Source organism: Neltuma alba, unplaced genomic scaffold (assembly GCF_004799145.2).
Source record: "Neltuma alba isolate B1F8T4 unplaced genomic scaffold, ASM479914v2 tig00004040_pilon, whole genome shotgun sequence".
NCBI classification, from domain to species: domain Eukaryota; kingdom Viridiplantae; phylum Streptophyta; class Magnoliopsida; order Fabales; family Fabaceae; genus Neltuma; species Neltuma alba.
Window position 1 is genome coordinate 50,619 of NW_021633538.1, and position 13,526 is coordinate 64,144.

Sequence of the window (13,526 nt, forward strand, 5' to 3'; positions counted from 1 at the left end):
TTTTATGTTTTTGCATGAAAATGATTTTAAAGCAAATGATGGTAAATGACTTGAAATAAAACACACAAGTAGACGATGAATATAATCAATTCTCCAATTTACCAGTGCAGGCAATCCTCACTTCAACATATATGGAAGTTAAAACAATGAATTAAGAATTATAATTAGGCCTTTAATCCAACAACTGAGCCATCTCGAATTGCTACAAAATATTTTTCAAAATCCCAACTTACTCACTACAACCAGAATAGTAAAATGGAATTAAGGATGCTAAAAACCAATGCTTAATTATAACTCTTAAATCCAAAATCACAGAATTAAAACTAGCAAGAGACAATATAATCCAAGATTCTAAATAGTAATTGAAATTGAAACTATCAAATACTAAATAAATCCAGTCACAATAATCTCCAAACATAATCAGATTAAGCAATATAAATTTCCCATTAATTAGAAAAATTATCCTAAGACCTAGGAATTGTTAAACAACTATTGGGCAGGAAATTATAGTAGCCAAAACTCTCCTATGAAGACCCAAGCTCTTGCTCTTGCTCTTAAATCAGAGGACCATGAGGATTTACTAATGGACAGCCATGAAAAATGCTGCTACCAGCAACCTTCCACGTCCAGCCATGAAGAACGACAGAGAAGATGATGACAATGATGAAGAAACGATACTGGTGACGGTGGTTAGTGGGAAAGAATAGAGAGGTGATGATGGTGAATGGATTTTAACAGTGATGGAAGAAATGGCGATGGTGGTGGATTCAAATATTTGGATTCATGGGAGATGATGAAATTGGCCGAGAGTGAGGAGTATGGAGAATAAAGAACGATTGAAGGCTCTCGTCGCACTCCTTTGGTCTCTCATGCTATCGCCCTTTGGTTCCCCACTCTCTCTCCCTCTATTCGCTCACGCCTTCCTCCGGTCCTTCATTCTGTCAAGAAGAAGACGATGATGGTGAATGAACATGTGTCTAGGGCAGGTAGTAAAATGCACCGTTTTACTACCTTTGGTCCTTTTTTAATTCTCCCAAAAACCTACAATCAAAATTTAAAAATAAGGTAGCATTAATTATCCTTAAAATCAATTAATCACAATTAAACCAAAATATGATAATTTTGCCCCTATAAAACGATAATTCAAAACAAAATATATTAAATCAATTAATAATCAAATAATGTAAAAAGAACTAATTAAGTTGACAAAAACCCATAAAAATATCAAAATATATAAAAATAAATGAGTTTGTCAGGATGCCTTTTGATTCATCAAGGTTAAAGAAATCAAAAAGTTGTTATGATTCTGTGTGTTCAATTAGAAGATCAAAAACGCATGTGATCTAATGTTTCTTGCTAATTGTGTAATAATCCATTTATATCGATCGGATCCCAAGATGATTCTGTGATTTGGAGTAAAATATCTATACTGCATCAGTTTCTGTTCGTGCCAAATTTACGCAAGTTTGAGAAATCCAATGTCCAATCACACTGTTCATAATGAGGATATAAGTGTAATAGCTCATATGTGTTTTTCTTAACATGTGACACGAGTGATTTAATTTTCTTTTTAACGGACAATTAACTAAGCTCTTTGGAAGATGATCTTTCCGCGTTTTGATCAGCTTGATTCTTGATACTTTTTGTATTCTTCAATTTGATTATTTGGAGAGGGATCCTTCTCTATTTTCCAGAAAAGCTTTCGCATTCCTTTTCCTTTTCTATTCTCAGGCATTTCACTTGTTTCCTATTTTGAGATCTCAATGTCCAATTTTTCTTTTTCTTATCTGTGTCAATTATTCGTTGAATATTTCTAATCCACGTTTCACTCAAGATTTCTTGCATAAACAATTTCCTTAATAGTTAAGAGATTTTTTTTTTAATTTCCTTCAATACCCAATCACCAAGTCAACTACCATGTTACTCGAAATAATTGTGCGATAATTTGTTATCATCAAAATAAATAATTCATTGGCTAGGAGTTTGATCTCAACAGAATTTACTCAAAACCAGCTTTTGTCGTTTATTTATACAATAATGATATACTGAAATTCAATTATCAACTTGCTCTGTGAAATGAAATCTATAAAAAAGATTTAATCAAGTGTTGAACTAGATATATAAAGAGATGATTGCTTGCTATATATAGTAGAGCTATAATAGAAAACTTCAAATTAAATAAATAAAGTAGTATACGTCCTTACTTCATTTCCTGCAGCACTAAAGTTGCGAAAATTAAATTTGAAATATTTATAATATTGACATTATCATCGTGCCCGACTTGCATTACAAAAAAATCCATAAATGTACTCACCCATAAAAGAAAAAAAAAATCCTTGAATGAACCTTACACGGCTTTAATAGGGATATGATGAGTAGGACAATTATGAATTAATTAAGGTTACATATCACAGCACATGCATAAGATGCTTGTATCTAGAACCGGCCTTAAAAAGAAAATATTTCATGGAAAACGATAGGACACACACACACCTGAGAAAACGATGGGATATCAAACACAATACAATAGAAAATTTTGTAAATATAATATGATCTTGTATTATAAGCAACTAAAAGTCTGTCAAAATATATATAATATAATGGATATGTTATTGAATATTTTCCCAACATTTATAATTGCTCAGTAAAATTTGGGAAAAAAATCCCCATTAAAAATTTTATTAACGAGCGGACCTAAATCAAAGTAGCGGTACTATGTGTGAATAAAATTTGTGGGTGCTAATATAGTTTTTTTGTATAAAAATTTATTAGGTCGTTCTTACCTATAAATTTTTCAATAAGAGAGTTTTTCCTAATTTTTCGTAAAATCTATAGTCCAGTTTGATCCCTCTCGGTTAAAATACAAGTCTTTAAAGATCTCACCACGCATATAAGAAATACAATTAATATACTCAAATTTATTCTTGGTTCATTTTAAAATTGATAAAAAAATAAAGAAAAAGTGCATCAATAAATGCTCCGTCAAACTATTAAAGGAACATAAAAAAGAAAATTCTATAGTTCCGGGATTCAGCATTTTTTGTATGATATTTGGATTTGGATGATGGCAATAATTCGTTCTATATCATTGTTGTTCAATGTTAAAGTCCTTAATTTGATTAAAAATTAACTAATATATCACCTCATGTCCTTAATATAAGAGCTAGTAGATTAAGAAAATTAGTTAGGTTAGTTATTTGTAATAGGGTTAATACAAATTCTGATTCCTCAAATTTGGGCCCGATTTGGTATTAGTCCCTGAAATTTAAAATGTGTGGTATTGGTCCCTCAAATTATGTCCGTTTCAGACCGTTGGTCCCTAGCATCTTGGCACCGTTAAATTCTGCTAACATGACATTAACACTGTTAACCAATGAGTTGGACATATAGGTCACATATGACCTAGACATGAATCGGAAAAAAAAATGACAAGTCAAGATTCAGAATCAACAAATTATTTCTGTTCTTAAAAAAATTGTCAGATTCCATGTAATGCACGGGTATATGGACCCATACTTTTTTGTGACAACATCCATTGCTGAGATTGCACCTCACGCTGATGATGTGCTTCGACCTGACGATGAAAGACATGGGTTTGGCCCGGTGGGTATCTATCATGGCCGCTGCCTCCGGCAAAGTTGAAAGTCAAAAGTTCTTGCTGATTGAATCCCATTACCTGGTTGGGAAACAAGGCCTGCTAGTCAATGTAGGTGGTGAGTTCTTTTTTGGCATCCATGAGTTCACTACCCAGCTGATTCAGGCGGTGCTGGAGGACGAAGATAATGCCGAAGTAGCCGTACACCAGGTCTCAGAGACGAGGCTTGGCTTCATACGCTAAGGATCTGACAGCGTCTTCATGCTACGCCATGTTAACATCGTTCAGAATCTTGGCCACATTGCTCGCCCCAAAAATCTTGTGTATGCAAGCAAACTTCCGAGGGTTTTCTGCCAGAAAATATGGCGCAAACACGCATCCCGGCATGCATTTCCTCCTCTGCTTCTTGCAGGCCGCACACGATGGTGGGTTCGTCGACGATGACATCTCTCACTCCCTCTCTCTCTACACCCAATAATAATCCAACTGTTGCAAAATTTAGTAGTAACAAAGCAACTCATGAAACAACAATATAGAATCATCAAGCAACATGAATAAACTAATTTCCATGGCTAGGGTTTGAAGCGCACATGGTTTAAGTTAGGGTTTCAAATAGTTTAAGAGCCTTTCATACCTAGACATTGATTCTGAATCTTGACTTGTCATTTTTTTTTCCGGTTCATGTCCAGGTCATATACCACCTATATGTCCAACTCATCAGTTCATGTCCAGGTCATATGCCACCTAAATGTCCAACTCATCGGTTAACGGTGTTAATGCCATGTCAGCAGGATTTAACGGTGCCGAGATGCCATGAACCAATGGTTTGAAACGGACATAATTTGAGGAACCAATACCACACGTTTTAAATTTCAGGGACCAATACCAAATTGGGCCCAAATTTGAGGGACCAAAATTTATATTAACCCTTTGTAATAAATAGGTATTGTTTTTCTTAAAATACACTTGCTAATCATGTGTATTAATTAAAACTACCATTTAATAAAACATTTAGCATGTTACAAGAGCTACTTTGAAAAAAATTGAATAAATATGAGACAAAATAGATTAGGGTTTTATATTTAGAACCCAATTGAATCTCAAACTAGCTTTTATATTAAGTACATGAGGTAGTATAAAATACTCTTACCCCACCCCTCCCACATGCGATAATATGTAAAATTAATTTTTTTCGTTCCATTCTTAAATATTTAAATGTCATGAGAAAGAGTATATTTCTAAATATTAAGGGTGATATAGGTAGTTTAGATTCTTTATCATGGGTATTTTTGGAAGCATATACGTTAATTACACTTGGAAACCTGTATTGGTCTATTGGGACTTATATTCAGGGACAAAAGAAGGGGTTGATTTTTTTTTTTTTTTGCCAACCGAAAAGAAGGGATTCATTTAATATATTATCCAATTTCCACTATCGTTAGGGATATGTTTGGCTGCTAAGGGGTTAGATGGAATGAAATGTTCCATTATTGTTTGAGTTTTCCCCTTGCCTGCCATTGTTTGATTTACTCCTTTTTGTGATGCTTCAAGTTTTTCGACAACCAGGTTAATTTCTATATGTATTAATGACTCCATTTCCTAGTTGGGACAAATTAATAAATTCTAACTCTGGGATTGAAAACAAAAGCGAAAAGTAAAAAAGAAAATGTTTTTAATGATTAAGATTCAAGAATGTTGATTTAAGCAGAAGCATGATTTGATGATTAAAATTCATCTAAGTCTTTTCCTTCCCACGTCCAATATGTATCTTCTCTGGGGAGGTTCCATCCCTTTCCAGTAAAATGAACCAACAATGCATATGGGGAATGTATTTCTTCATCAATGCCATAGGAAAATAAATTAGGATTAGACCAAGTCAGGTTCGCAATAAAAGTGTTAAGTAACTAATTTATAAATATTAAAAAAATTATTAAAATTCGTAATTTGCAATAAAATACCCCTCCTTTGCTTTGAATCCACACATAGTAATTAGATCCTTGGGTGGCTGGTCCTTGTCAGCCTTAGGTGGCAATAATTTGTAAAATACTCCCGAGCCAGAAACAATTGGGAAAAATATTGGTTAGATCCTATGTATTTTATAATCTGGCCCAAAAATTTTATTTTACCAGGTGTCCTCTGCCAAAAGGACAAACATGGGAAAAAATGTATAATGATACTGTGCTACCACAGAAAGAATTTAAAAGTAATGCACTATTAATAATAATAATTAAACATTTCTGGTCACGTCACGCCATCCCTAAAAAGATTTCCTGAAGTCTAGTTTTCTTCAAATTTTGTGAAGTCACTGCTAACATGTTTTTTTTTCTATGTTTATATCTTTTAGTCAACTATATTTGTTCATTACGAGTCTAAAAAACACAACGCTTGAAGAAGTTTAGGAAAATTAACGTTAAACATTGTAATATTTGCCCTTTAGTTTTGTCCGTTTACACCGTGGATTTATTTCTTTCTCGCAATAAAACTTTAGTCACCCAATTAAATTTCTGGATGCAACATCCCTGAAAACATCTTAGAATTCTTAATTTATAATTCTTTGTCGGATAATTCTATGGGATATGATGATCATATTTGGTAGAGATCAAAACTAGTTTCAGTACCCATCACAGTGATGTGCACTGTGATGCTTATCATTAGAGTGAAATATAAACCATTCAACATCGGTTTTAATAGTCTAGATTTAAACTTTTCAACTAATAACTTTTAAATAAAAAATTTATGTTTTAAAAAACTTACAGTTAAGAGATTACATTTATTTTTCGATTATTTACATATTAAAAAAATATTTTTTTGAATAACAAAAACATTAAATATTAAATCTCGACCATCTATATTAAATTTGAATGGTTGAGATTTGATGAGCATCATGATGCTCGCTATTGCAATGAGCACTGAAACTGGTTCCGGTAGAGAGAAATCTGCTTCGTTTGAATAGATAATATAAACTAAATTGAATATAGAATATATCACTAGAATATTCCTCCAAATTATTGTTCAGTTTACATCAAGACAGCTATTAATATTGGTGAATATATACCTGTTTGTCACCAAAATTTCTTTACTGTAAATTATTGAAGTGTTGGCGTTTGTTAATAAATGCTTAATTTGCTGTCAAGATCTACTAGTTAAGAGTGGCAATTTGTAACATTTCAAAAATATGCATCATGTTTAATTATTGCTTACGGAACCTATTCATTTATCTCAAAATGATAATAACTAAACAATGAACACCGCTTTATATGCGACCAGCACCCAAAAGATATTGAAGTAAAGGGTTGAAGAATTCAAAAGAGGCGAAAGTCAGACAATTCAAAAATAATTCTTCAGGTGAGTAAATACCTATCTATAAAAAGCAAGATTGCAAGCGGTAGATGACAAGTATTCACACAGAATCACAAAGATGAGCATTTCCCAAAGATGGAGAATACTAAGTGGACAAGATCATTGGGAGGGTCTTCTAAACCCTCTTGATATTGATCTGCGAAGGTACATAATCCACTATGGAGAAAGAACACAAGCCACTTATGATACTTTCATCTCAGAAAAAGCTTCCAAGTTTGCAGGAGCAAGCAAATACGCCAAGAGGAACTTGTTCACAAGGGTGGGTTTGGAGAATGGGAATCCCTTCAAGTATAGTGTGACCAAGTATTTGTATGCAACAGCACAAATCGCTGTTCCTGAAGCTTTTATAATACGATCATTGTCACCGGAAGCTTGGAGCAGGGAATCAAACTGGATAGGGTATGTTGCTGTGGCCACGGATGAAGGCAAAGCTGTGTTAGGAAGGAGGGATATTGTAATTGCTTGGAGAGGAACAATAAAAACGTTGGAGTGGATTAATGATTTCCAGTTTCTGTTGGTTCCTGCTTCTATAATTTTTGGCGGTTCTGGGTTAATGGATCCTAAAGTACATCAGGGTTGGTACTCTATGTACACTTCAGACAATCCTGATTCTCCATTCAACACGACTAGTGCAAGAGATCAGGTATTTGTTTTCTTTCTTTTTCTTTTGTTTAGAGAACTACTCATCATCGTAATCCATGTTATACTCTAACTAATCTGAAAGTCAAAACGCAACATGAGAGTAGCTGAATCTGCTTGGACCAATGCCTATTTGTGATATTGAGTTATATAAATGATTTGTGGAGATTAAAAAAATTAGTTAAATCAGCAATTTGTGAAAAAAATTTGTTGATTTCCTTGAAGCATTCTTTTTAATTATTTGCACTGGAAACTACTTATTTGATGGAAAGCCCTCTTAATATGTGCAACTAATTCGGAGAGTTTAGGAAAAAAAATTATAAATTTGGAAGATAAAGTAAATTGATATCTTACGTTTAGGGTCGAAGAAAAATATCCTACTAGCTCTTATATTTAGGATCGGATTGAGTATTTAATTTGTTTTTTTTCTGAATTGTGAATCTTAGTGTTAGTCTCAATTTAAAATATTTTGTCAATTGGTTGAATTTCACATAGATTTAGTTTCAATGAAGATAGCTTGGGACGTAGTTGGATGGAGTTTATTAAAATTTTGTAAACTCATTCAAATTTTCAACCACTTCAAATTCATAGGATTATTCAGATTCGACCATCTCTTTATAGTTTTAGATAGCGCCGTCAATAAGGGCCAATCCGGCCCTAAAGTGTTAGCCCTTGAAGGGCTAGGGCCTAAAAGAGTTGGCCTTTTAAAGCCTACATACCTTAAAATCATCAAATTATTAAAGCTCAGCCCTTAGACATGCAGGTTCGAGGCTTAAAAGGGCTAGACCTTTTATTTAGTTTTTAAATTTAAATTCTTTTCAATGATTTTGAAATAAAAAATAAAAAATTTAAATTTTTTTATTCAAATTATAATATTAGTAACATACACTAATGATGTATAAAAAAAAAAAACAAACACTACTAAACTATTATCCAAACTCAGAAAAAAAAAAACCAAAACTAAATAAAACAGGAAAAATAGAAATATAAAATGCAAGCAGCTAAACATTAACAACATTAGCATCATTATTATCTAACAACATTAGCATCATTATTATCTAACAACATTAGCATCATTATTATCTTCATCATCATGACCATAATCAAGATTAACAATATTTGATTGTTCTTCATCACAAGTAGACTCTTCTTTAGTGATAAAATATCAAAGTTTTTATTCGTACACATCTTCTCTTTGTTTCTCGAGCCTATAGTGAGTTACAGACAGAGTTCGAAAAGGTCAAATCTTTGATGATTCCATCATACATGATTGAGTTGCGAAAACTTCTGGATAGGTATCCTACATCTGAACTGAATTCTTTCTGGTTAAAGAAGAGAATGAATCTTTTTATCGAAGGATCAGAAAAAAAATGGGTCCGGACCTCTTGCGGGAATGATTTTGAAGATCCAAAACCAAAAATAGTGGTATTTGCTAGCAACAACATAATGGAGGCAGTCAATCAATATAGATTGATCCGAAATCTGATTCAAATCCAATATAGCACCTATGGGTACATATGGATTAAATTATAAGAAAGTTTTGAAATCAAAAATGAATATTTGTGAACACTGTGGATATCATTTGCAAATGAGCAGTTCAGATAGAATCAAACTTTTGATTGATCGAGGTACTTGGAATCCGATGGATGAAGACATGGTTTCGGGGGATCCCATTGAATTTCATTCAGAAGAGGAACCTTATAAAGATCGTATTTATTCTTATCAAAGAAAGACAGGATTAACTGATGCTGTTCAAACAGGCACAGGTCAACTAAATGGTATTCCCGTAGCAATTGGGGTTATGGATTTTCAGTTTATGGGGGGTAGTATGGGATCCGTAGTAGGTGAGAAAATCACCCGTTTGATCGAATATGTGAAATATAAGACATAATCCGTATTATACCACATCACTTATTTTACTGGATCTTACGGAGCCTGTTCATGCAGGACATGATGGAGTCTGATCATAGAAAAGATTCTCTTCAAGCGAACCAGCCTATCCTCTGTAGGGGACTTGCGCGGTGGTTGGAACAAAGACACATTTCATTGTGAATTCAAATGTGGCGGATAAGATAAAGTCATATATCCGCGCAGCCCAATCAATAGTTCAAGTCACACACTCCCATAATCCATTTTTTCTTCGAAGAATTCCCTTCAACTATTCGTGTCTGTCAAATAAATAATATAATCCAATTTTGTGAAGTTGAAGGGAAATATCCAAATACATGTCTTATTAAACAGATAATATAAAGTAAATTAAATATAGAATACTACCTCCAGTCCTAAATATAAGAGTCGGTTGACTAATTTGAGTAGGTTAAGAAAATAAGTTAAGCTAGTTATTTATAATAAATATGTATTATCTTTTCTAAAATAAATATGAGAGACACAGTGGATTGGAATCATATATTTAAGACCAAAATAAAAGTCAAACAAGGTTTTATATTAAGAACTGGAGGTAGTATATCACTAGAATGTTCCTCCAAATTATTGTTCATTTTGCATCAAGATAGCTATTAACTTTAATTGCTAGTTATGAGCAATTGCTTTAATACTGATGATGAATGCATACCTGTAGCCCGATATTTACATTTTCTAATTGTTACCAAAATTTCTTTAATATAAATTATTGAAGTGTCGGCGTTTGCTAATAAAAGCTCAATTTGCCGTCAAGATCTACTAAGAGTGACAATCTGTACCATTTCAAAAATATGCATCATGTGTGGTGCAAACCGCATTATTATTGGTTACGAAACTAATAGTTCATCTCAAAATGATAAACTATATTATCATTTATAAGATTCGCACCCAAAAGATATTGAAGTAAAGGATTGAAAAATTCAAAGAGGCGAAAGTCAGATAATTCAAAAATAATCCGTCAAATGAAGTATTAGCTATCTATAAAAGGCAAGATTGCAAGTGGTGGATGATAAGTATCCACACAGAAACACAAATAAAGAAACACACAAAGATGAGCATTGCCCAAAGATGGAGAATCCTAAGTGGACAAGATCATTGGGAGGATCTTCTAAACCCTCTCGACATTGATCTCCGAAGGTACATAATCCACTATGGAGAAAGAACACAAGCCACTTATGATACTTTCATCTCAGAAAAAGCTTCCAAGTTTGCAGGAGCAAGCAAGTACGCCAAGCGGAACTTGTTCACAAGGGTAGGTTTGGAGAATGGGAATCCCTTCAAGTATAGTGTGACTAAATATCTGTATGCAACATCACAAATCGCCGTTCCTGAAGCTTTTATAATACAATCATTGTCACCGGAAGCTTGGAGCAGGGAATCAAACTGGATTGGGTATGTTGCTGTGGCCACAGATGAAGGCAAAGCTGTGTTAGGAAGGAGAGATATTGTGATTGCTTGGAGAGGAACAATAAAAACATTGGAATGGATTAACGATTTCCAGTTTCTGTTGGTTCCTGCTCCTATAATTTTTGGTGGTTCTGGGTTAATGGATCCTAAAGTGCATCAGGGTTGGTACTCTATGTACACTTCAGCTAATCCTGATTCTCCATTCAACACAAGAAGTGCAAGAGACCAGGTATTTGTTTTCCCTCGTTTTTGATCGTTAACTACTCGTGATAGAGAGCCATATTAGATTCTAACTAATCTGAGGGTTAAATCCCCAAATAAGAGTAGTTGTCATTAAAGTATATTTTGCAGGGCTAGTAACGCGGATTAACCCTCTCAGCCAACCCGAGGCCACTTACACATGGGTTGGCCTACCTATACCTTTTCAAAAAAAAAAAAAAAAACTAATTTTTCATATTTTTTTCTCATACAATATTCAAAGAAATGTAACAAAATCCTTGTTTCTCCTTCAAATATTCTGTTGAAAGCACCAAATAAATGATCTAGGTGCTTTTCTCTAATTTTTCATGAGAGATGGCAATGTGGCATATAATAATATAATTATAATAATTAATAAAATTTTAAAAAAATATGGATTAGCCTATAGGTTGGGGGGTTGACCTCCACGAGTATATGGGCTAAAAAAGGCCTGCATAAAAGCGGTGTTTCATCTCACCTACTCAAACCTGCCATTTTTTGTGAGTTGAGCCTGCAAACCCAACTCATATTTTCAACTATAACATTTTATATGCATAGAGGCTCGAACGCAGGCCATTGTACTTAAGCCAAACCAAGCGCTTATTGGTGATATTTAGTTTATGTTTTGAATTGTGAACTTTAATGTTAGCCTTAGTTCAAATTACTTTGTCAATTGATTAAATTTCAGACTTAGGTCCAACAATAAAGATAGCTTTAGTGAAATGGATGAAGTTTACCAAAATTTAGTAAAATTAATTCAAATTCAGCATAACTGTAGCTGGACATCTTGAGATTGAGATGGTGATTAATGAATGCTATTTTTTTTTTTGAATGCTTTATGTGCAGGTCTTAAGTGAGATAAGAAGGCTTGTAGATCTATACAAGGATGAAGAAATCAGCATAACTGTAGTTGGACACAGTTTAGGAGGTGCACTCGCAACCCTAAATGCAGTGGACATAGCTCAAAATGGCTATAACAAGCCGACAGACACACCAGAAAAAGCATGTCCTGTCACAGCCTTTCTATATGCATGCCCTCGAGTTGGAGAACTGAACTTCAATAGGATTTTCACTGGCTTGGAAGATCTGAGAGCTTTAAGAATTAAGAATATTCTTGATATTGTTCCAAATTATCCAACTTTGCCCTATCTGGATGTGGGTGAAGAACTGATAATGAATACTCAGCAATCACCGTACTTGAAGAGTCCAGGGAATATCCTTACTTGGCATAACTTGGAATGTTGCTTGCACGGCGTTGCAGGGACACATGGAGTCACTGGAAATTTTGAATTGGAAGTGAATCGTGATGTTGCACTGGCGAACAAGGGTGCTGATGCTTTGAAAGATGAAAATCTTGTTCCTGAGTCATGGTGGGTTGAGAAGAACAAGGGAATGGTTCAACGATTAGATGGTTCTTGGGAGCTGATGGATCATGAGGAGGATGACTTCTAACGATTTGTCAAGGTGACTAAATAAAACGTGGCTTGTTGTGTTTCTGACAAGTGTTTGAATAAAATACCAACAATGCGTGTATTGTTGCTTCCAATTATGGAATTTATTTATGTTGTAAACCAAAATAATGATTCTGTGTGTTCGAATAAGATGTATCTATCTTGTATGTAAGTGTTTTAATAAAGCATTGACTTTGTCTCTTTCGTCATAAGTTCTATACTATATATATGTACATTGATAAAAGCTTATTTTATCATTATTTTTTATATCTTATTTGAGGATTTTATCATATTTATTGGGCTCAAATATATTAATTATGATTAATTAGAATTAAATTTATTGCATGAAAATGGAGATAAAAAGAACAAAAATATCACATATTTATGATTTATTTTAGTTGACTGATTTTTCAAAAATACGATATTACGTTATCTTGAATTTCACTGTGGGAAAATTAAACTTAAAGCTGAAAGTGAAAAAGAACAACTGAGTGACTTAATGAATTGCAGAGAAGAACCAACAGATTTCAAAATTTACAAAGGAGGACCAAGAGGATTAAACTCACCATTCGGTTTAGGGCTCTCTCCTTCCTCTTCTTGGATAGATTGGAGACAGGGACAGCAACCTTCACCTCGTTCCCTTTCATCCTCACCATTACCCATCGCATCCTCCATCTTCATCTCCACTGCAATAGACGACCTCCATCCTCCTACAACCCATCAAGCATTGTCGACTTTCCTTTTCTTTCATCACCACCGACGATTTCGTCTTCCTCCCATTCCGCCCCCCGCGACCTTCACTTCTTCATTCACCACTGCCACTTCTCTTCCAACCTTCATCACCATCATCTTCAACCTTCGACCTTCACAACCACCAGCGATCTTATTCTATCTCCACGATAATCATAATCTTCAAG

At 33.9% G+C, this 13,526-nt stretch overlaps 1 protein-coding gene across 2 annotated transcripts; it reads left to right on the forward strand.

Moving 5' to 3' along the window:
* LOC114743500 (phospholipase A1-IIgamma-like) lies at positions 1-12,770 on the forward strand. 2 transcript variants are annotated; one of them, XM_028931710.1, is made up of 3 exons: positions 1-6; positions 6,985-7,598; positions 12,005-12,625. In XM_028931710.1, the coding sequence occupies exons 2-3, from the start codon at positions 7,014-7,016 to the stop codon at positions 12,608-12,610; spliced, it is 1,191 nt and encodes a 396-aa protein (XP_028787543.1). In that variant the 5' UTR covers positions 1-6; positions 6,985-7,013; the 3' UTR covers positions 12,611-12,625. The 2 variants fall into 2 exon arrangements, with proteins under 2 accessions (XP_028787543.1, XP_028787545.1); XM_028931712.1 differs by lacking the exons at positions 1-6; positions 6,985-7,598 and adding an exon at positions 10,543-11,150 and having other exon boundaries at positions 12,005-12,770.
* Positions 12,771-13,526: the final 756 nt, after the last annotated feature.